Raw genomic sequence first — 25,293 nt, 5'->3', positions numbered from 1 at the left:
ATCACTTAACCGGCATCGGTCACCTATTACACTGAAAATAGGAAACTTTGGAAACTATCTGAATTTTTGATTAGTCATGTAAAATGACCGGCGCTTACGCATTGACTGAGCTGATAAGGGGCGGGGGTAGCGCGTGCACCCTTGCTATGTGTGAGGGAGATAGAGTTATATGTCAGAAAGAGACAGACAATGGCTCGTGTCGAGCAGGCGTACCCATTGTTGACATAATCATAGCTGACCAACCGATTTGTTAAAGTACCCTTTACTTTAACAATATGTAACTATAGTAGCCCCTCAATTTCTACACGTCAATTACCCTAGGGGCCGAAGAGCAGCTAGATAAAGCTTAACGTTACTTTGTTAGCAGACTTAGTTGTTTAAGCATAGATGTGAAAAAACTACAGCAGTCGAAAGGTCATTCTGAATTCTTTAACGACAGTACGAAGTTTCAACACAATAGCTAATACCTTCCAAATCTATGTCCGAGACGGTCTGCTCTTGAGATACGAGAATACACACAAATTCAACGTTACAGCGGCTTTTCAGTCTGAAATAATACTTAAAATTTTAAGAGGTCTTTCATTATTTAACTACAGAAACTTACGTTTAATTCAAAACGTAAAAATAACTTAGTAAAGTTTGTACCTTACATCCTTACGACGTTACCGTAACACGGACATCAGCTGGTAACATCAACTAGCAAGCGTTTGTCATTTAAAAATACACGTAAGAGGCACTGATCAGTTTTTCCTATAAAGTCAATAGTTAGCCTGTTATCGATAGTCGATAGTAGTAGGAAATAGTCCCTAAGTATCTGATTCAAAGTGTGCCGACGGCTACCCGGTTGTCGATAGCCGATAGTGAAAGGAAATCGAGGGAAGGAAATGTTCATTTTCAACTCTCGGGTCGCGAGTGTTAGTTAGCGTTGTTTTTCTATTAATTAGGTTAAACAAAAAGCATCCATTTCTAACATATTTATTGAGAATATCGTGCTAAATGCGTTCAATGTTATACCAGTAAACCTGTATTTTATAAATTGTTCGATAGATACTAGTAACAAGAAGTACTCGTAACCAGAAATCCTGTATGAGAAGATGTATGGATGTGAATGAAGCAAGGGAAGTTTGTAAGGATCGTAACAAGTGGCGCTCTTTGGTCTCTGCCCACCGCTATGGGAAAAAAGGCGTGATATGATATATGTATGTATCGATAGATTGTATATGTGGAAAGAGTGTCTGTCTCTAGAAAATAGTAGCCCTGAAGGAGTACCGAGCGATACAGGTTAACGACGTAATTATTTTGCAATATATTTGACTATTAGTCAAATCAGTTAGTCTTTATGAAATATAAAACATGCGTATTTGTATGAAAATACTTGCATATGACGGCACAGGCTTAAGTTATTGTTGATATCAAATAAGAGATATGTTTCTGTCTGAAATAATTTTCAAAAGAAATACAAAGCTATAGGTAAATACTGAATGAAAACATTTAGTACTTACCAATGTTTTATCCATACAAGTTTTTTTGAAGAGAAATAATTGAATTTTATTTAGTATTGGGACGTATCCATTCAGTTCAATTTCAGTATCGAAACTTAGTTATTTAAGGGTTACAGGTTATTATTAACTAAACAAGAATGGGAACAACTGAATATGAGACGAGTAAACTGATGCAAGTTTGAAAGTTTCGCCGGCGCGGCGGCGCAAGAAGTTTGAGGGTCTGAGATTAGCGCGATACAGTATGAAATGCATGACTTTATGCTAGGTAAGATAATTAAAAATGAAAAGAGGATTGTATGAAATATGATATAGTAAAGATATGATTGATGAGTAGAAGGCGAGAAATGCGAGGATACTAGATTTACTTTTCTTAGAAAACGTGACGAAATATGTTATGAATTTATTTTCAGGTTGAAATTATGAACATTTTACTACAGTTTTAGTTATTTGAATTCATAATCACATAATCATACGGCAATAAAAAGCAATAGAGATACTGAATAAATACGTTAATTAGAAGTGAGTGATGGCATAACTAACTTAATTACGGTTTTATTCAAAGTCATAATAGATCAACAGCTTACAAATGTTTCATAATACAAGAAACCCATTAAACGTTTATCGTGAAAAAACAAAACTTGCTAACTTCCGGATCCCCACATGATCAGCAAGATGTCTAAACCATATTCTCCTTTTTTAAAGAAACCCTTGCCCAGTTGTCTAGTAACGAGTTACAGTATATTGCATACATACATATTATCAGGCTTGTTATACCAAAAGGTGTAGGTAGAGGTGTATGCACCCACGTTTTGCCATTAACAATGTTAGTTTCATGCAATAGGAGGCGAACCGCAATCCTTTCGCCATTTATCGAGCGAGTAATGAAGCTTCAGGCTGCTTGAGAAATATTCTAATACTAACAGTCCGCCCTAGCGTTGTCCGGGTTACATAGGGTAAACTTTAACATGTACCTTTCTCGAGAATCATTATATTTGTGAAAACGGCATGAAATTCAGTTGAGTAGTTTTAGACTAAATCGCGAACAGACTAATAGACGTGGTGAGGTGATTTTATTTCATAGTAAGTAGTGATAATAAATTTTCTTAAACTTTCGGTATTATAAGTATAACAATAATAACTACAATATTATTTTGATACCTGTTGTAAAACACTATAATATTTTGACCTACATTGATAATTAATTTGAATTGTATACGAAATCTGATTCTTTTAGTATAGTGATTTTATTTATCTGAGTTGACAATTTACTTGGTAACTAGAAACTCTTTCACAATACCGGTCGATACCTATTTGTACGATTTCGCAATAGGAAATCAAAGTAATAATATTGACTAGAATAATTAATAATTTTACTATATCAGTAACTAATGATATTCTTTTATAAAGAAGATCCTTCAGGCGCCATACATTGTTGGGCCTATTTTTAAAGTAAGCCAACAAAAAAAGTATAAACATATATCGATAGAGAATGAATTATCTCCTTTTGACTTTTACATTATAGAAGTAACTCTATTACATAAATCTCTTTGTGTCTTCATGACGTTTTATTAAGACATCTTCAGAACGGCATAGGTCTAAAATATAGAAATAATTAATATTGCCGAGAAACTGCTATCTCACTTAATTAAAAATGTTATTTTGTTTAAAGTATACACGTAGTATAAAAATATGACCATATAAGTGCCCTATACCAATCGATATTTACATAACATCATTTGAGTAGGTACGCGCAAAATTTATTCCAACAACAAATTTTCGCTGTGTGAAAATTATTCCTGAATCGTGTGCAGGTTACCCTTTATCTAATTGATTGTAGAACCTAAATAATTTTATGTGTTGCGTACTAAAATATTCAAAGACTGACAATAGGCGAGGTGGTTCATCCGCCCTTATCAAATTGAAGGCAACCCGTCGCCACACAATTATCAGTCAATCACTAATTAATCGATAATAAATACTGAGGAAAATAATTATCTTTGTAAATAGTATTTAAGTCTAAGATCACGCTATATACGAGTACATCAACCTTCACCGAAATAGTTAAAAGATTTTTTTTTAAATCAAATAATGTATTTCCCGAAATATATTGTAAATGAGGAGCCTAATTTTTTTTTTAAAGCGGTATCCTATGGTGTTTATAGGTCAAAATTGTTTAACGCCAGGCATAAGTCGTCCAAAGGCTTATGACATTGTTCATCGACTTAACCTAAGTGATAACAACCGGGACTGAATTTTCTCGGAAGCATAGATCAGCTCAGCTCAAAAACCACTAAGCTGTCTTCATCTTTAGAATGTCGCTATCGCAACTAGCTTCAAGCGCCTTAGTATTTGAGCTAATCTTTGACAAAAGGAGCAGCTCAAAGTAATGCACCGGTCTCTAATTCTATTTCTCATATTTAAAAGAAAAAAGAGAGAAGGAAAAAACTTTGTAAGTATCGTACCAAGTGGCGTTATTTGGTCTCTGCATACCCTTATTGGCAATAGTAGTAATTTTATTTTATACTAACTTTTACCCGCGACTTCGTCCGCCACCTAAATTTTCCCATGGGAATGCGTCATTTTCCCGGGGTAAAAAGTAGCCTATGTCATTTCTCGGCTATCAAAATATCTTCATACTACATTTCATGCAAATTGGGTCAGTAGTTTAGGCGTGATTGAGTAGATTTCAGACAGATAGAATTTAAAAATTATAATAATAATAAACTTATACCAGCGTAACACATACTAAATCTAAATAAAAACACTAAATTTGAAAATCATTTAAACTTAAGGTACAAGCTTCAACGATAGATCTTTATTTACGAAGTGAACATTCCGAGTAATGCAATACGTAAGTCAAAGTTGCAAAGATCTGTTTCAATATATAACTTTGACGTCCGCCGGATTCACGGTTTGATAAATCGAGCTACATTTCTTGAAGCTAAGAATGCAGTATCTATCCTCAATAGTGGAGAATCGATAATAGTGTCCATGTTATTGTTCTGAAAAATGTATTTTCAGGAATATTATAATACCTGTATTAACGAATCGTAGTTTTTCTTATTACATCTTTATTAGGTACTTTCTTATTTTTAAGCTGGTAGCTTTCTGTTTAAGCCTGCTTCTGTGGCGCGGTCGGCAGTGTGGTTACACTGCCGACTAAGCCACTAGCGACTGCTAAGCATGAGCTCTCGGGTTCTATTTTCCATCGGGAAAATTACTTTTAACCTTTTCCAATTTATATAAAAATATTTTCCAATAGTAGGCCAGAGTTTAATATGTCCGGTAAATAACAATAGAATTGCTCCCTTTTTTGGTACTAACGTTGCTAATGGCGAACGTGGGTGCTGCATTGCCTACACCTTCGAGTGTTACAGCCGTAATATTATTTATGCTCTCTAAAACAGAAATATTTCTTAAGCATTATAGATAGATTGTACATCTAAAATGATCTATCATTAACTTGTTTTGGTAATTATTGCAAAGTAAAACAAAATGATAGATAATGTTAGTCTTTAGCGAGTAAACAGAGGATAGAATTGAAAACGGCCGTTAGCATATTACTGTCGCTTCGGTTCACGTCAAAGTGATAGAAACAACTCAAGATTGAAACGCTTATGCAATTTGAATGCTACTTAGACTCGAGACAACCCCTCTCATATGTATACTCCAGCAATGAGACAGTAATGAGTTTTTAATCGTAACTTTTGAGATGGAGAGACGGTAATGAGTTAAGTTTGACAAACAAAGGACTACTTATCTTGTATAATTTCTTCATTTCTCATAACTTATGTTAAGAGCGGTACCACGTAATAAGACAGTTTACGTCTTAGTCGCTATTTATAATCGAGTCGGAATTAAGACCGGGCGGCAAAATAAGCTTAAAATATATAAAAACGAATATTCGGAAAGCTTTTGCCTTCGGGTGGCTTGAACAACGTTGATACTAGGTTGACCACTAACCATACGATAAGAAGAAGAATGTTCGGGGATCAAAAACGCTCGACTGCCGAATACTAGTTGGCTTGTCAATTTTCAATTTATGTCCATTTCTTTGTATCTGTTCAGGTGTTGATCCGTTCGGCACAAGCCTAATGCCGAACAAGTCCAACAATTGCTTTGTTGCTCGAAAATTATTTACTGCTGAAATAAAAATGCCCGATGAACGTCTGATTATATTTGTGTATCTAGTGTACCTTATAAGACGATGCTTGCGTATAAAATTTCATTACCGTCTCACAGGTTATGCCAAAACGTTGAATATGATCGACAAAGTAGTTGTAGAAAATTAAATACCTTGACTAGAAAAATTCTAATATAACATTTTCTACTGAGTTTTCTTAAAGAATTTAATATTCTACCTATTTTCTTAGTTTACTTAAAGGGAAATGTCATGTGCAGCCGCTCTGGGCTTTTACAAAAGATTTTACTTCTAGTTATAGTAACTGCAATAACGTTGCCTAGATATTCCTAGTGGCCTGCGCGCTACCGCTGTTCGAAAATGCGTAATTTTTCCCCACCCAACATATGTTCGTGTTATTCCGAAATTAATGAGGTTCCGAAGTTTACTTGTACTCTGTGACCGTTGTTCTTTCTTCTATTTTTGCAAGGTTCCGTCAGACATAAGTAAATCAATTTTGACTAGCGTCGTGTAAGATATGTAGACATACAGTGTTTTGTCAGTTTCGATCAATTTAAAAGTGTACACAGACAGTGAGTGTAAGAATTGTCTTTGACGTCAAAACACAAGATGGCCTAATAACTAAACTATTGTTGCGTGAGGCCTATTAGTAGCGATAGGTTATTGAAACGGTAAGTTAGTTTATGAGTTCCGTAGAGGAAAATATAATTTCTAAAATTAAATACATAAGTAGGTATAATTTGAGATGTAATCCCAAGAAATCAGTTGAACTAAACAATAATGTTCGCTGAAAATAGAAACCCGATAATATGTTTATTTTCGTTATATTTCCAATAATAATTTCTTCGAAAATAAAGTAATTGAGTTAATGACTACTTAGAAGTAACGATATGTTTTGACGAAAACAGCTTATTATTTATGTTTTATCCGCTCTTTGGAAGGAGAAGAGGAGAATGAGAGCTTGTAAAGGGTCTATCCAGGACTTAATCTTTTGGTTAAAATTGCTTTACTTCAACTTTACAATGTCTTTATGTTTGTCACAAATTGTAACGACAATTCACTAGTAAGTATTATGTATATTTAGGCTCAATCTAGTACCAGTTTAGGCAAGGATGAAAGTATTTACTAAATTACTGGCAAATTTTCAAAAATAATATAATTTGATCTAGTTCTACATAAAAATGTAATTTTAAAAGTATAAAATTACGAGAATCTGTTAAATAGCTAAGATAATTTTGTCATCATATTTGGTCGTCTCTCTTAGCCTTTGTGTCATGTATGTTATGAAGAGTTTTCATGCGCAAGCATTGTTTCAGTGATAATGAGTTTAGTTCGAGGCTTTTCACTTGAGACTCTAATAATTATGTAATTGTATCAAAAATATTCAACAAATAATCAGTAAAAAAGTTTCTTCTTCGCTTTGCAGCCAAATAAAACGTCAAGTTTTCCAAAACGTTGGTCTTTTATACGGCTTCAGAACTCGTGCTTGATTCTAAACTTGAAGAAGGTCCTTTGACGACATTCAGTGAACTGTAGCGAAAGGGAATATTTCAATTTGATGCATATATTCTGAATATTGAGAACGTTCACAACGATTGGTTCATAAGGCATGATAAATGCAAGAAAAGAGCAAGTATCGGAATGAGAAATATAGATGTATCGAAATATCTACGAGCTTCTGAAGTAAGTAACGTAACAGCTTAAGTATGGCTTGGCTGTTTCGTTATATACTTTAGAAACGAAATATTCGCATCAACTCCACGACGCGACGGTAGCAAAACGACAAAGCCATACATTTTTTACTGATATGTAGATTTTGTGAAGTTAGGGTCAGTAGAGTTAGGCTGTGTAGATTCTGAAGCTTGGCTCTACATGAGATCTGATATCTTTTTCACAGCTAACCTTATGTGGTCGCCTTGGCAACATTTTACATTAAATGTTTTTTGATAGGATTTGGGTTTTCTGAAGGTAATAAAAATAGTATTTTCCCTTTACTTTTTAGGCATCTAGAGTGGCGTTCTTTCAAGAATATCGTTAAGTAACATTTTTTTTTAATTATCTGCTTCAGTAAATCTCTGTATCATCTCAAGGTAGACTGGTAAACAATGGCTTTGGCACTATTACATTATACACATTATGCGTCGCATCATCTCTAATTAATTTGGTAGAAGATATGTACCAGCATACAACTTCGTAGCTGAAGATCAAATTAACAATCAATACATAGATGTTTTCAGACTATCGTTTTAATTCCCTATTCCTGCAATCTGATGCGAATATTGCGAGAAATACTGATTCATATTCTTGAAACTAGTACTTAGTTGTAGATGTTATGTTTACAGTTCGAGCAAGGACTTTGAAAAATGATAGGATATTGGAAACTTTATGAATGTATGGAAACTGCTGACTGCTTTTGTTTGTTTGAAATATGTATGTAAGATGATTGTATGTAGTTGTGATTTGAGTGTGCTATTATTGTTATAATTTATTTTTACCAACGTTTTCTATATTTGTGTATTTTATTAGTTTTTTTTTTGTGATCATATCGTGTGCCATTTAATTGCGTTCATGAAGACAAAGCGACTATAAAATAAAAAGGATTTAAAACAGCAATTAATTGCATAAAGTACATATCGATGTTTTACAAATAAATAATTAAATGCGTTCAAAATTCTAGATTTTACAAACAAATAATGCCCCTTCAACGTACATTATCCCTCAAAAGTTTATAAAAAAGTACTCTTAATATGTGCAACCAAGTTTGTTGAGAAATCTTTTCACTATCGCCCGATCGCCGTTGACTTTTCCTTTCTGCTCTGCGCCTTCGAGTTCAAAGTTAATCAGCTGAACTACTTCATAAGCTGCGCCGGACACGTGGTGTGAACTGACACGGTGTTAATCTCTACTTTCAAGTCACTGCAACATAACTTTGTGATCTGCTATCTTATACTACACTAGTATCATAAATGTACTCTAATAATATAAAGCTGAAGATTTAGTTAGATGAACGCGCTTATTTTAAAAAGTACTAGTTCGAATTGAAAATTTTGTGTTGAAAAAGTACATTTATCGTGAAAGGCTGTAGTCTATATCACGCTACGACTAAAAGGAGTGGAATTGCAATAAAAAATGTTGTGAAAACGGAAAAACTAATGCGGGTTTTAGCAATAGTCAGGTTGCTTAATGAGGAAATCAATACCCAATAGCTGAATACTGGGCTGGCAGTGTATAGCAAGACAGAAAGTTAATAACTACTATAATTTGTTTGCCATCGACACGCTAAGAAGAAGAAGAAGAAGAAGACCCAATGAGTGTTGTTTCTTGTATATGCCAAAAAGGTGCTCCTAGTTTCTCTTCTCGTCCGCTAGTTTTTAAGTAAAAAATATACATTTAACAACATACTGCAAGGCTCTCCCTCCCGGAATAAAAGGTTAGACCTTGAATGCACTGCGTACGCCAAGTACAGGTAGAGAACTTTAATGTATAAAGAACTAAAGAACACTTAGGGTAGCTAATTAATTTATTATGCCTTTATTTAATTGAAACTTTAGCCTTGACTCGTAGTACTAGACTTTTCAGTATAAAATACGTCGTGTTTCATACTTTTCTTGCAATTGATTCCGGTTCAAATGTACGTAATTTTTAATAAGCATATTTCATATAATAAGTTATTTTAAGCGAGTACTACGCAGTTTTATTTTGTAAACTGCGTAGTTACATTCAATAGAATGTGTTGTTTTTTGTCGCAGCTAAGATTCAGGTTAAGAAGTTTATTATTTAAGTAAAACAAAAAATGCATTTACAAGTAAAGTTATCCGTTTTGAATAGCGGGTAGTATTATACTTGTAAAATATATAATTAATTCGCGCAAAGCATCCTACAGCAAAACTTAGGTATATTCATATAGTACCTGAGACGGGAAATCATTTCTCTTAGTCAAACCAAAATTATCTTATGGTTATGCAAACTTACACGGTTGGAAGACGGGTATTTTTACATTGTAGATCAATCTATTTTACTACTAGGCAAATTGTCTATTTTGTGTGATTCGCTTTATAATATTCGGTATATGTTAGTTGCGTAGCTCTTTGATGACTAAGTATAAGATACAGACATAGTGACGTCACAATTACGGTATCTTCGCAGCTTCGTTGTGATAGAGATTATTAGATTAATAATATGTTGTTTTAAAATAAATAATTGCTCTATCTTAAGTTTTTAGAGTGAATATTAGTTTTTAAATTCTTCGTTAACTTAATAAAATACTTAAATGATTGCCTGAAAGACAGTGCCACTGCGCCTTAAGGCCGCCACTTGTACTTTTATCTTTTTTGATTTTATGTACAAAAAAGAGGCTCATTTCCACCGCGCGACAAAAATCGTGCGGCTTTAGTCACCCAAGTTTACCCCAAATTACAATTCACAAGGAGCGATATCCAAAGTTCAGGAATATAAAACAATCTTTACCTCACTTTGAATTCAAAATGAGTTTTTTATCAACACCTCGACTTGATATGCGTCCAGCTGCGGGCTAGCTACTCTGAATTGATGATTTATTTGTCACCAACATTTGATTTTCAATTCCAAATCAATTGATGCTAATTGTATGCAAATAGGCATAAACGACATATTGTCCACTAGCTCGCGCAACTTCGCTTGCGTCGCATAAGAGAGAATGGGTCATTTTTATCCCCGTTTTAGTAATATCTTTTACTGCGACGGTCGTAGTGTGATGTTATATAGCCTATAGTTTCCTCAATAAATAGGCTATCCAATACTAAACAATTCGCACTAGTGGTTCCTGCGATTTGCGCGTTCAACCAAACAGACTCTACGATTTTATAATATTAGTACAGACATATCATCAGGTGTATTGTTCATACAATAGAAAAACGCAGTATGCATTTTAATCAAAATGTTTTCGAGAGCTCGATGAAAAATATAATTAACTTTGTTGTTATACAAGGTCCGTATTGATTGAAATGTCGTACATTTTTTGTAGTGAAAACTAATTGGAAACTGCCCGATGAAAAGCGCTGTAGAACTCGAGGGACTGTAAAATTGAGTTTTCTTAGAAGAAAACAGTCGTTTCTATGTTTACAATAATTATAGTTTGAATGAACTCAATTGAAAGAACAAACAATTACATCCTTTTGAAAAGAAAAGAATATTTTTCTTGAAGTTAACTGCTATGTGCTGGAAAGGAGCAAAAATTTAATGTGTATTGTATCACATATTACAGTCGTACTTTTTGTATGGAAATACATACATAAATAAAATCAGATTAAAGGTAAAGACCAGAGTATGCTACTCGGTACGATCCTTGCAAACTTTTATATTTAAATGCGCTTTATGAAAATATTAATTTAATTATTACTAAAAGTAATGGTAAAAAAAACCGTTAAGTTGTATACAGTTGTTGTTAATCCTACACCAATAAAAAGAATGCTTTTGTAAACATGCATTCATAATTTTTCTTCTGATCGCCTACGTAATTTGACTCAGCATCAAAGCCGGGCCCTCAGTACTCATAGTATCTCTTAATGACAATTAATGCTCAAAGCTATCAAGTAAATATTTGTACAGTGGCGTGTGTCGATCACTTTGATCACTGCACCACTGCACCCTAGTCGCTCATCGCTCGTTAATATTGCGCTTCGACATGTGTTTGTCTATAATGATGAATTAATTGACCACTAGTCAAGGATATTGGATGATCTTGTTATAGGGTGCCTTATGTCTGCTACTGTCCGTCTATTTTGATACCTAGATTATATTAAAAAGCTTTTGGTAATGAAAAACTATGTATCTGTCTTAAAGGGTTTTTCCAATTTTTACTTGGTTGTTAGATATTGAGTATGCTTTCTTGGTCTGTGTATCTATTATACTTAGAGAAAATATTTTAGTTTAGTTTCATCTGAGTGACAATATTAATACGCGACTTAGAGAGCTTGACTGCCCGCGATATTACAAATGTTCAATGCTATTGTATGGTCTCCATGAAACATTTGCTTTTCAAGTTTGTTTTGTTGCGAGAAATTATCATGTGGGTTAAATTTTGTTCATCTCAAATCAGCTTACGATATCTTTGGCGATGATTTAGAGGGACGAACATGCAAATGAAAATCCTTCAATAATAGAGACTTGATTTTCATAGATCAACTACGGATAGGTACTTAATGTTTTTAGATCAAGTGTAAATTTGTTGATCAATAAGATACCTCTCGTTTATTAAGACAATAATAGTCTGCTATATTTTTAGCCTTTCCCAGTAAACAGTCTAGTAATATTCCATTACGCAGTTACAGTTGTGATATTCTTTTAAGACGGAGATTAAAGGTCAGCTTGTATGCCCACGTTCTGACATTGATACCTCTCTTTTCTCAGTAGACTACTATTATTGTGAAACAGACTGTTTTTATCATGTCTTTCTATAAACCTTCTCGAGTGTTATTGTTGTTCCCAACTCACTTAACTTGATTTAAACACAAAAAAAGCTGCATCAACAAAACATCGTTTTGTAACTACTAAAATGCGTATTGTAAAAGATTCAATGAAAGTTGAACATGGCAGGAGAAAGCATCTATGTAACGCTTTTCAATACACCCTCAGCCCTCGTACTGAACTTGAAACTAGTTTTAATAAATTTCACGCTCTAAATGGTCATTTTAATGACAGTTTTTAGGAGTAGATTAAATAGGTACTACATTTTCAATTCAGTTTTATAAAGGGGCGCCTACAGGGCTGTGATTTAATCCTTCTTTTATAGGCATAACACTGCCAGCTTGCCTTTGACATCCCCTTGATTTTAGTTAAAGGGTTGCAAATTTCAATTATGCATCCATATGAATGATCTCCCTCTTCATATTGTCCAAGGTCGATCAGGTTTTGCTTTGTTTTTGTTTAAGAGATGAGAAACATTTTGGTGACCGTCAAAAAATATGTTTTAAAATTCTCTAGTTATGCTGTTTGGCAAATTGAGATTTAAGTTTTTCAATGCAGGTAGTTTTCCTTCAGGAGAAGATTTTTAAATAAAAATAATTTGTATACCTCCTTGAAACGAGATTAATGCGACCTCATTATACTAATTTATTCTCAGAAAAGTCGCAGCTTTATATTGAAGACGTAAATACGGAGAACTAGAAATGTTGAAATCTTTGCCTTTGCGCCTGCATTTCCTGGAATAAAAATAAAGCAAAAATAAGTTACCGTACGGCGTCATTTCCCTTCGCTGAATCAAATATCTAGTCGCTCGTGCCTCCGTTTTGAATAAAAATATAAATAACCTCCGATAGGGAACGTGGTTGAAAAATGAAATATAAATATGAGAGCTAGTAGGATATAAGTCAGGTGAATCAATCATCACCACCCTTGATGCCGTCATGACGACGGATGGGTGGCGCCTCACAATGCCTCCCCGTCCACGAGCTACACGCGCCGAGTACCAGTCATGTCAATTAATTACAAATGCATCACAAAGAGATCAGATGCACTCACCGGTCCCTAATTCTGAGGGGCGACTACAATTATGTGTTATTATTGAATGTATTATACAATGTACATGTATGTAGATGACCGCTCTTTTGTTCGGCACCACCCTTGTTTGCTGCATAGCGGCTGCGGCTGCCGTTGATAGCCGAGGGTTTGCTCCCAGTCCTTTTATTCAAGGACAGCTATGAATGTTTGCGAACCCACGCTCTCGTGCTTTCTCACCAATTTTATACAAATTGCAGTTTGAAAAGATGCTTTGTTGCTCTGAGATTTTTTGTCTACTTTACAAGATAATAGTTGCAAGTAAAGATTAAGACGACCGTTGAAATTCTTGTTTTTTTTTATAAATTATGAAACGGTAATATTTTGATTAGTGTATCCTATAAGAATTAGTAGGCTTTGTACAAGTTTGTCTTGTTAGAAAGAAAATACGTTCGCGGCGAAATCTAACAATGTCTTATATTCTAACTAGTCTTTGAAGGTTGTACGAAAATGTATCTAATTAGAAAATTATTTCTAATTTCGGACATTAATGAACTAAAACGCTTGAATATTTAAGCCGAGTGAACTGATTTTGTAGCGATTGAATATTTATACCGCCGTTCTTGGCTTCTTACTTTAAAGTTTTCATTGTAAAGTGAAATATCGAAGTTTTGTTAATTCGCCGCCATGTTCGGGAAACTTTCCAAGTTCAATATGAAATTATTCATCGTACGTAGTAAGGACTTAATCATTTTTAATTTAGATTGTACAGGGTTTATTATAGAGAAAAGTTTTAAGATTGTCACCGTTATATTACCGGTAGAGATTAGTAGCTGATATTCATTAGATTTTTGCAGCTGTACTTAACATCTATCAATAATTTTATCAACCACATTGAAAATAATTGTCGAATCCAAATACGCCCTGAGTTTTCTTGCTAGCCCCTTTCAAGGAAGGCTGAATTTCAGCTATATCGGAGCTCAGCAGAGCAGAGTAGTACGGACCGCGAATCGATCGATCCTAGTGCTCGAAATTTCCAGTGTAGACTGGGAAATTCCCGGTCCCTTATACTTTGCTCTGCCGAGCTCCACTTCCGTGGAATCGCATCCTTAGCAGTAGATTCATTTATATTCGCGATTGTCATAAGTGTCATCATTTGACGTAAAGTAATTATTAATTAATTTAGAACCTAACATGAAAATTGTTGTATATAAATGAAAGTCGCATTAGTTACACTATTAATATTTCAGTAACGGTTGAGTCGATTTGGCTGAAAATTGAAGAACAGCTAACTTAGAGCCAGGAGCTGGAAATAGGATACTTTTTATTTTTGAATATAAAAATTATTCACCAAATGTGTTGCTCAGCGCAAAGCTCAAGAACGGCTCAACCATGCTATTAATTTTTTTGTAAAATTATTTAAGAATCGGGAAAGGTTTATAGAAAACATAAAAAATGTATGAACGTGGGGCAGCTAGTATGAAATAAAATTCACCTGGGAATTTGAAAGTTGAATACACCGAGATATCCTTACCTACGCTTTTTAGAAATAATAGTTTCTTCGAAGTCTTGAAAGAAGCGCTATTAAATTTTCCATTTAAGTCCTCCATTTAAAAAATCCGTGAAGTTGGCGACTTGATACCGGCAAGTTTATAGTTCGGAAAACTCTTCTGATTTCCTTCTAGTTTGGATACCAGACACCGGCGAAGATAAAATCATCTCGGTTAAAATAGCGTTGCTAGAATGTTCTTTGTTTTCGTTATTTGTATTTTTGTGAAACAGTCCACGTCTTAGCAGTCGTTTTTAAAAAATGTTTTCTATATGAGATATTTTTTTTATAAATTGTGACATTTATTAAGTGGCGCGTTTATGAGTGACAAAATTACATTTAATGAATTTAGGGACACGTCGAGAGTCTAAAGAAAAAAGCTCGTGAAATCGATGTAATATTTTTTCATTTAATAGCGTTAAAACTCATACAAAAAAAACGCTATTGAATAGATAAACTATTGCTAAATGTACTTAGAAACCGGTGGTTAGTGTACCATACACTAAATGGCTAAAAAAGATTACAGGAAAATGAAAGAAACTGTTCTCAATTACCAAAAACTATCATACAAAGATTTGCACTATAGCATTTTTGCGTATCTTTTCAAGTTCCACCCCCGACCTGCCCTACTAAGCTTGAAGGGTGAAAGTCATTGTCCAACTTAGTCGAGTCAGGTGTGGGTTCAATGTCGCCTTCTGATGATATTGAGACGTCGTTGCTAGGCAACCGGTGTTTTGACGCCTAGCTTGAGGTTAGTTAGCAACTGGCCGGCGACATTCGACAGGGGAGTTTTGAATGTACAAGTACTATGTTAAGAGTTAACTTAAGATGTTGGTAGATAGGTTTCTATGATATTAAAACGTAGTTCTGGATTCATAGTTTGGAACCATTTTTTTGGTTCTTTGGTAAAAGACTTATGCCCGGTATCTGAGGCGGGAAAAATTTTTTAATTGGTAACAAATTTTACAATATTTTATTTTACTCCACAGGCTAGCCCCCGGTTTCTGAGGTACATTTAGCGGTAGTTTAACTATTTAAACTGTCATCATATTAGAGTTTAGACGCTATTGAATAGATAAACTACCAAATGTGCCTCAGAAACCGAGTGTTAGCATATTGAGTAAAATAAAATATTGTAAAATTTGTTCCCAATTGAAAATATTTTCCCGATTATTATATGGAGATAATTTCATAAATAGGGCGAGGCTGTATTGGGCGTTGGGTACATTGCACTGTTGCGGGTCGTACCGCGAAGCCGGAGGTCGCCCGAACTGGAGCAAGGAAGCGATGACGTCAGCACCTGGATGACCTAGATCGGCCTGGATGCGCTCTCCACAGAGAGCTACCCGTTCCTAGTAAAAGTTACAGAGAGCAAACGAAAAATATCGCATTTGTTTGAACATAGTTTTTTCGTATAACATTGCTGGTTGTTGTACTGGAATTTGTAGGCAGAGGTGTAGGAAATATAGTCCCGTTTCGCTTTTATATTGTTAGCGCGCGAGCCTATTGCCAGTAGCATACACCGGACATGTTTCAAACTTTTGGCGAATATGGAGAATATTCTAAAATTGAATAGAAAAGTTTAGTAGTATTTCACCCGGAAATCGAAACTTTAGATCAGCAAATCGTTTACTCCACAAAATTAAAAAAATCACGATAGCACTTTGTCCGATCTAGAAATCAGGACCGAGATCTTGTGACAAACAGTCGCATACACATACACTACCGCTTAGATAACGTAGGTTTTGAAGATAGTCTCTTTAAAATTATCTAAAACATCGTCAACCCAAACCAATGTAGAATATATGATTTTTTTTAAGGCAGCGTTTGTTTCAATATGAAACACATGCATTACGAAAATATTATTATGGATTCTATGCATTCTTTCACACGGACGTTTCGAATGTCTAGCGGCGCGCTTGTCGGCTAGGTAAACTTGCATTTGGCAAAGTTGATAGAATTTTGAGACATTTGAGTCAACTTATGAACAATATTTTTATTTTTAATACCTAGTTAGATAATGAACATAAACCCTATTAAAAAAAAATCTTGTTTTTATCATAGGCTCTACTTCGCGCGTAACAAATCACTTATCACAGTCGATGTCATACAAAGTTTGATGAGCTAATAATTACTTTCAAAGTTATTATAAAATGCATAAATTAAAAATCCTGATTAAAGACTTATCTGTAGGCCGTAAAATGCAGCGTAGACTTATTCATACAGTTTAATAGACTTTAGATTAAATATGCAAAATATCGTCTTTAGCCAACAATAACTAACAACACAAAGTTGTAAGAGTACCTTTCTTCTTACAAATAAAAGGTGCTTAAAAAATGTCTTAAGAAAGAGTTCAAATCGGTTTTTAAGAGTTGAGTTAATGGGATTCATTCTTTAGTTCAGAAGTAGTTTGACTGGCTCTTCGTCTTGTGCATTGAGATGATAATAAAAGCGATACAAATTATGACATGCGTGTGTGCATATAGCTTGAGTAATGAAAACATTGCCGACTGTCCACCGAACATCCCATACATTATTAATCCCCGTAGCGAATGAATTTCCATCCCCTGTCTGCCTAGGGCTTATTTTAAGCTCTTAATAGTTTTTGGCGTACCCCTTTTAGCGTATTAGTGATGGGTCCATTGACAAATTTAATAACTCAGCGCGGAGGCTGGATAAACAACGAACGCATCAAGCCCCGCCGCCCGCGCGCCGCGCCCCTCCCGGGGACATTTCCCGATAACGGTATCTAGGTTGCATAGGTTACCTGATAGTGTACTGGTCAATATTGTGCGGACATGCGTATTGCACAAGTTTGATTTATGAGCTCCGCCCTACGCCCTTGATGCGCTTCGATCGATGTGCAGCGCGCATGCATCTTAATTAATTGTTGCGCACATCTCCCGCCAACGCCCGTTTCAATACGATATTATTATGTAGACGTAATTTTATCCTACTTCCCTTATGTTATTATCAAAGTTATTAGGCAAATTTGTTCGGACATTGAGTTTTGGCTATTGTTTTGGTACTTGGTTCTGGGCAATGGGCATGCATAAAGATAATGTATTTTTAAAATCTTAAATTTCGTACTAATGTATAATCTTTAAGCCTTTCTTGGTCACCCCTGGGAGATATGAAATGTTTTGGTAGGGTGAACGTCTGTCAGCGGGTGCCGGTCGCCGGTCGCCGGCCGCCGGCCCTCGTTTACTTGTTGCGTTTTATGCTAATCGTTTATCCGGCCGTCGGAGAATTTCCGCCAGATTGTTAAATTCTTGAACAAATTTTCACCTTATAAATGGAATTTAGCGAGTACCTAACTTGCTTGAAAATTAATAATTTGATTTTTTTACACGAATAGAGGGCCAAACATTTTCTTTAACAAAATAGTTGGAGATCTTTTCACTATTATTGTAGTTTTCAACTCGTAACCAAAATATTACTGAAGATTTTCTTCTCTAACAAAATCTTGTAAGAAAGATTTTTGTAAAAATTAGTAATATTAAACGTGCCATTCAATAGTGTCTATAAATAATAGCTTTTCTATAGTCTATTATCCATTAGTCTCATTGTATTATAGAGGTCACGTTAAAACACCGTCCATGTAGATGTCCATCACATGTCATTCGTCGAGTCCCAAGGCTTTTAGTCTAGAATAAGTTCTAAGTGCGTCACAAAGGAAGGTCTTACAGGGTGTCTGCGGTGCCCTTAACAATACAGACGCCCACGGCGCCATGGGACTGGAAAACATACTTAGAAACAAAACGTGGGAGTATCAATACCCCATTGTTAACTTATGAAAAGAATATCTAGAAAAATATTGCAAGCTGCTTATGTTTTTCTTTGTAATAAACTTTTCTTTATAAATACGTTCTATAAAGGAATGTGAAAACAACGACTTCTATCAGATGGTGTACTAATTTTTTGTATATATTTTGCTGTCCCATGTACTCTGCAACTATGCTGACTATAGCTGAATACAAAAAAGGCTGCAACGAAAAAGTCTAAGAATTGAAAATTTGAACCGAACCTTTCATATCTTATCGCATACCTTTCGTATCTTTTTAATCGACAATAGTATATTTGTAAGTCGTCAGAGTGGTAACTGTGCACCATTTTCATACGAATCGTAACTAGGTAATCAGCAATAGAATAATTCCCAGTCATCAGAGTGGTAACTGTGTATCTTTTCCACCAGGGCACTCCCTTCCCGAGGCAGGAGCGCAACGCCATCGAGGCCGTGATGGACTACGCCATCGAGGAGCTGGGCTTTGAGCCCGAGTACATCGTCATGTTCGGCTGGAGCATTGGCGGATACCCGGCCACTTATGCTGCTATGAAGTACCCCGTGCGAGCTCTGGTGAGTAAATCAACAATTATTTTCTAAATAACTGACTCACGCGTGTGGTTGGTACGTAGTTTTAACTGGTTAGTGATTGGCTTAAAAAACATGTAGCCTATTTTTCATTCTGCATCTTCAATTACATCTTAGTTTTTTTTTAAGAAGTTGATTCTTAAAGTGTGACTGATAATTCTGTTTTTTTAAATAATTTAAATAATACGAAATTATTATAAGTTATAAGTTAAGGCATTATTTTGCATTTATTATATTAGTGCAGATCTGTCATGTTAATCATAGACTACTATAGAATGCAAATGTAGTTTGTTGCGAAAACAGTAAGGGAACTACCAATACTTGCCATTTTCCAGTTGTAATCATTTTAAAAGTACAACGAAACCGGCCTTTTCGTACAACGAAAATCAGATATTACAAAGATTTCATTTTAACAAGTAATAATATTGTAGAGTGCACGAGTTATATAAATATTAAAGTTTCCTATTGTCATATGCCACTGCCAGACCAATTCAATCATAGTATTGGTAGGAAATATATCCCGAAAATATAAAAAAATCTCTTCGTAACTGAAAAATATTTACCGCTAGTTCGCTACGTAAGTGGACAAGATAATTACAGCTGAAAACAGCTCTTAAATTTTCACCCGGTTTTACCTCTCATAATACCAATCGCGGTAGTCGAAAGCTTTGGAAATAATTGGTTGTCAGAACTGTTGAGGATAATTGAGCTTTCCCAATACTTTAAGCCGTGTATCGAAATCCTGTCATAACCGGATTTACGGACGAATTTTCAATTGAGGAGTCGAATGGGTTAACCGAAAATGATTAAACCTGTACAGTTGCCGCCAAATAACTTTAACAATTTCGCTATATCCTAAGGAACGATTTCTAGGTCCGCTTTGAAAGAATAGCAGAGCGCGACGGCTAGGGCTATAGCGCTTCGATCGCTTGTTTGATAGAACAGTCAACCGAGGGTCCTCTCCGCTGGGTCTACGTTTAGTTAGCTTTCTAAAATAACTACTTGTGTTCAAGTTGTTTGGCGACACCTATACTAGTAAAAGGCTCCTCCAAAAATGCTTTGTAGTTTTTCGTAATTAAAATTATTGCAGACTGAATCATTACATTAGGCACTCAATTCGATTCGAATTCAATACGTCACTATATCGTTATTCTATACTAAAATGGTTTATTATTAAAATGTTGCTGATTTGACTGGTAGTCAACACTATTAACTTTCTATGGAAAAACTAAAATTTATTACAGACTGAATCATTATATTAGACACTCAATTGATCCCGACGAAAATACGAAATTTTGAAGTCACAAAATGGGTATTTAACATTTCATAAACCACGTGGAAGAAAGTTTTTTACTATACATTTTGAACAGATTCTGGACGCCACTTTCGACGACCTGCTGCCCCTCGCTGAGAACCAGATGCCTTCCTCCTGGTCCCTGCTGGTGAAGGAGGTGGTCCGCTCCTATGTGAACCTGGACATTACGGCCATGCTCGAGGTGTACAACGGACCGGTCCAGCTCGTACGCAGGACTGAGGATGAGATCATTAGCCTGAGGTTAGTACTCACATTTTTAGATGGAGAATAATAAGATAATTTTAATGATTTTGACTGCCTCTGTGGCGCAGTGGTTTAGGTCGCCACGCCGAAACCACTGCAACGGGAGGTCGTGGGTTCGATTCCCACACGGGACAATTATTTGTGCGATCCACAAATAATTGTTTCGGGTCTGGTTGTGCTGTGTCCGTTGTTTGTATGTTTGTAAAAGTCCCCGCGACACAAGAGCAACTCTTAGTGCGGGATAAAAAAAAAAAAAAAAAAAAAAAAAAAAAAAAAAAAAAAAAAAAAAAAAAAAAAAAAAAAAAATGCTGCGTAGTACAATGCGTGACCGAGTTTACTATAATTTTTTTGCTATCCGCAATAAATGAAGCGCCGCGTGTGGTGGGTTCGAATCCCACCCCGGACAAATATTCGTCTGATGAGCCTGGTTGTTAATTTATCTGCATAAGTAAGTATTTAAAAGTATATAAGTATGTTTATCAGTTATTTGGTTAACATAGTACAAGCTAGCTCTGTTTAGTTTGGAATCAGATGACCGTGTGTGAGTTGTCCCAAAATATTTTTGTTCCAGTCTAAACACAAAGATCTTTGAAATCTAAGGGCCAGTTTTTCTTACATATCTAAAGTAACCGGCAAATTTTACTTGACATTTGTGCAGTAAAGGCAAATCTGTTTCTTAATAAAACTACCAGTAAAGTGACATAGAAATAAGTTAGAGCATTTAACTCGGTCCTTCAAGCCTTCGGCGATAAATTATACAACGCGCTTCGGTATAATTGTACCAATCGATACTGTAGGTCTTGCAAGTGTTCTGTTTAAACCGAGTGTTTTAACTATGAGACATAACACATGCTTCACACTATATTATATTTCATTGTTCTGACTTTTACCAATCCGACTAATATTATAAATTAACGATCTAGCCCAACTTCGTCGTATATTACAAATTGTCCATTTAATTGTATTCCCGTTAGAATTTTGATCTATTTTGCTAAAACACATAATTTAAAAAATATATTTAATTTAGTTTAGCAGTTCAAAAGTTGCGCATACTTACATTTCGGTGATTCATTTTATATAGATGCGAAAGATTATAAAGATAGATGACTGTATGTACGTCTGTTGCTTTTCACGAAAAAACTACTTAACAGATTTTAATGAAATTTGATACACAGATAGTATAGTACCTAGTACTTACTTATACTTTTTACCACAGGATCTTAAGTCGCAGGTGGAAACTAGTTATTGATACAATGTAGTTTGGTTAGCTCGTAGTAATTGTTTTTTGTACATTTGTTGTCATAGCTCTTTTTTCCTGACTATTTGCCGTTCGATATTATGCCGCGTTCAAACGTCGGCAAAGAAATAAAGATAAATTAGTAATAGTTCACCAAAATTTATTCATTTGTATCGAATTATGATTATACAAATTGGCAGTAGGTTTCATTACGAATTAATGAAATAATCTTTAACATAAAGCAGGTAATAAAATGTTGTTACGTCGTCACCAGGCCTGGCCACCTGTGGTCCAACCGCGGCAACTTCCTAGTCACCGACCTGATCGCCACCCGTCACCCGGAGGTACTCGAGGACCCCATGGCCACGGCCGCCATGCACAAACTGGTTGCTCTCCTCCAGACCCAGCGCGCCGCTCTCGAGCATGGTGTTATGGACTTCAATGACCGCGCTATCCTGCCACTGGTGAGTTCTTATTGACTCTAGTCTAGTTTGCTGTTTGTTTGTCGTATGGTTAGTGGTCAACCTAGTGTCAAAGTTGCTCAAGCCGCCGGGAGGCCTTTGACATGACTCTAGTCTAGTATTAGTAGGTGTTGCCAAGTAACTTGAACACAAGTATGTTTTAGATAGTAAGCTGAACGTAGACCCAGAGTATAGGACTCTCGGTTGATTGTTCTATAAATCGGGCGATCGAAGCGTAAAGCCTTGAGCCCTGCACTTTTTTTCAAGCGAACCTTAGCAGGAAAGCACCTTGAGAAATGATCAGGATAAAAACATAGGTTTTCAGGAAAATGAGGGGTAGACTATATTCGGTAACTTAAATTTTAATTTTAACAACAATATAACATAATAAATTCCGTAAACTGTTCAATTTCATATATGCATATTTGTCTTATCTATGGTGGGGATAGGTGTTTTAACAATTTTTTATGTTCAGGTGAACCGCTACATGCGTGACTTCAAGTCGACACACTGCACCCCGATGCCCGAAGATATGTTTGTCTCCGTGATTGAGGAGCTGATGCGCCGCCGACCCGGCACTCCCCTGCTGAACCGACGAATCCATTAAATGTACCACCACAGCATGACAACGGACAACCCGACGATAACAACCAACACTCTAACACTGGCCGCATGAAACAGGACTCGCTATTATCAAATAAATAATAATATAATTGTTGTTGTCCGCCAAAACTAATTCAATGTTTTTTACGTTATTAAAATGTCACTTCTCCGTTTCTCACCAAAAATTTAGGCCTATTTATAGACTGTGTGTTTTATTCGATATTTTCAGCGATAAGGTAAGTCTTTCGTGAAATAGGTTAGGTTGTAGTATGCTGATGTCTATTAAAATTGTCTGAACACTCCCAAGTTTCACCATTTTTAAGATATAGGAACTAAATGTTGAATAGTGTTTTCCTTATGCACACGTTTCCACGTCACCGGTGTGATAGTGTAGGCCCCGTCTTCGTAGGTACCCAGTAAAGCCTGTTCTATCGGTCTATCGTATCGTTGTCTATTATAATATTACATTAAATTTTCTAAATGTGAACCTTGTGTCGTGCACTATGTGTCAGTGTATCGCTTAGAAAAGCAAAATTAATCGTCTCGAACACGACTCAAAAATCGTTTGCAAAAACAACAAAAAAATTATGATCAAATCATATTTAATATATGATATTTATTTATACCAGCTAAGCGATATACCCTGTATTGATATTTACCTTTAATATAACTGTACGTAATCTTAAGTGTGGGGGTTGGACTTTAATTTAACCACGTGTGTACTCCAAAAAAATAAAAAATAAAAGACAAAAAAAGTAGAAAAAAAAAAACAATCAAAAATAAAAAAAATAACGTTAAGTATTATTTTCAAAATGAAACGAAACCCAACCTCCTTATTTCGGCTCTTATATCAGTGTTGTCACAAAATAAAGTAAAATTCGGTAAGTGTGGGTGACTAGAGTCTAACCCTCAGCGGGCAACTGGAAGCTAAGCGACGCTGGTGAAACGCGCTTGTATGCCGATGTTCTGGCGCTCAGCGACTCATTTAAACTCTTGCTATGTACTTAACAGTATTTTATTATATACTTTTCTATATTTTCCGTCAATAGAAATACATGATTGCGTTTAAATACATTGTTTTTTGTATTTGTTTTTCAAAATTCAATGCTTGCGTTCATGTCAATACTCATTTTTACTTTTGATTTTGTAAACTTAGGAATTCTATTGACGGCCTTTCCTTATGTAAACCGCTCGCTGGCGTTGCCCGTATATTTATGTAATAATCACATTGTACTCGAGTCAAATATATTAAAATAATATTATTATAAAAGATTAGAATGACTTTCAAATTGTGATGATTTTTTTATGTACCTTTTTAAAAAATTATGTGACTTTTTTATGCTGATTTTTGTATCAATGAAATTTGTTTGAACAAAAAATATTAATTTTCAATGATTAATTATATTTTGTTTAGTTTGAAACACGGCATCGAGTATAATGTTTATTTAATATTAATAAGGTTTAAATATACCTTGATTATGTGCTACGGTATGATGTCGTTGCTTTTGTTTTTTAATTCAGAACAAAAGTAACTTATTTAAGAATAAATAATTTTAATGACTCATTTACTGGTTTTTATTTCTTCACTCACCACAGAACCCTGAAAATCATTAATATTTCCGAATCCTTTATATTCTGTAATATAGGTACATTTTACTTCTGAAAGGCTTTATTTGATAGTAAGTCTCTCAGAAACATTGTAGTCTTTTAACAAAAGATGAATTAAAATCAGTTTAGTTATTTCCGAAGACTTCAGTCAGGACTTCAGATTTCGTTGAATGCAACGAGAAACATTTTAAGAGATTATTACTGTGAATAGTTTTAGAAACTAAATAATATTGTCACATATATTGTAGATAATTAGAGATTTAATCTAGCCTCAAATCGAGCTGATCTCGATTTAAGGCTAGATTATTGAAATAGAAACAATTTAGTAAGTAACTGATAAAAAAACAATTAAAGTCAATAGGCCTAGTGCAAGCCCCTAGTAGTTACAATTATCAACTACAATTTAGGTGATTTTCGGAGTTTTAAGAGAAAATAGTATTTATTCAGGAGTACATATATTGCTCGGCGTAAGTATGTAAGTTGATCGCATCGCTTGCCTCGATGTACGCGAGAAGCAGTCAAGCCTTCGCCTCATCGCTGGTCGATATTTTATCCAGACGAGAGCGATGGAATAGAGAGTGTACCTTTGTATCGCGCTCCTACAACTACAAATAACTACAGGTATATTTAGAAAGATTAGGTACTCTGCTTAAAGCAATTCTTAAGTACGTAACTTTTTACTTTGATATTTGAGCATCATTTAAAATTGAGTGTAGAAGAGCTCGTGGCTTAATTAACAGTCGGGTCGATCTCTGAGGTTGCTCTGTGGATGGGTGACCATTTTATACA

At 35.1% G+C, this 25,293-nt stretch overlaps 1 protein-coding gene across 1 annotated transcript in view; it reads left to right on the top strand.

Annotated features, from left to right (window-relative positions):
- Nucleotides 1-24,460, top strand: part of LOC142986285 (phosphatidylserine lipase ABHD16A) — a 32,623-nt gene extending 8,163 nt beyond the window's left edge. Inside the window, exons 6-9 of the mRNA XM_076134707.1 lie at nt 18,861-19,022; nt 20,408-20,592; nt 22,107-22,296; nt 22,769-24,460. Coding sequence (XP_075990822.1) covers nt 18,861-19,022; nt 20,408-20,592; nt 22,107-22,296; nt 22,769-22,900 — 669 coding nt within the window. The 3' untranslated portion in view covers nt 22,901-24,460. The remainder of the gene's footprint in view (nt 1-18,860; nt 19,023-20,407; nt 20,593-22,106; nt 22,297-22,768) is intronic.
- Nucleotides 24,461-25,293: the final 833 nt, after the last annotated feature.

This window comes from Anticarsia gemmatalis, chromosome Z (genome assembly GCF_050436995.1).
Source record: "Anticarsia gemmatalis isolate Benzon Research Colony breed Stoneville strain chromosome Z, ilAntGemm2 primary, whole genome shotgun sequence".
Classification (NCBI taxonomy): domain Eukaryota; kingdom Metazoa; phylum Arthropoda; class Insecta; order Lepidoptera; family Erebidae; genus Anticarsia; species Anticarsia gemmatalis.
This window is presented reverse-complemented; position numbering and strand designations above follow the sequence as displayed.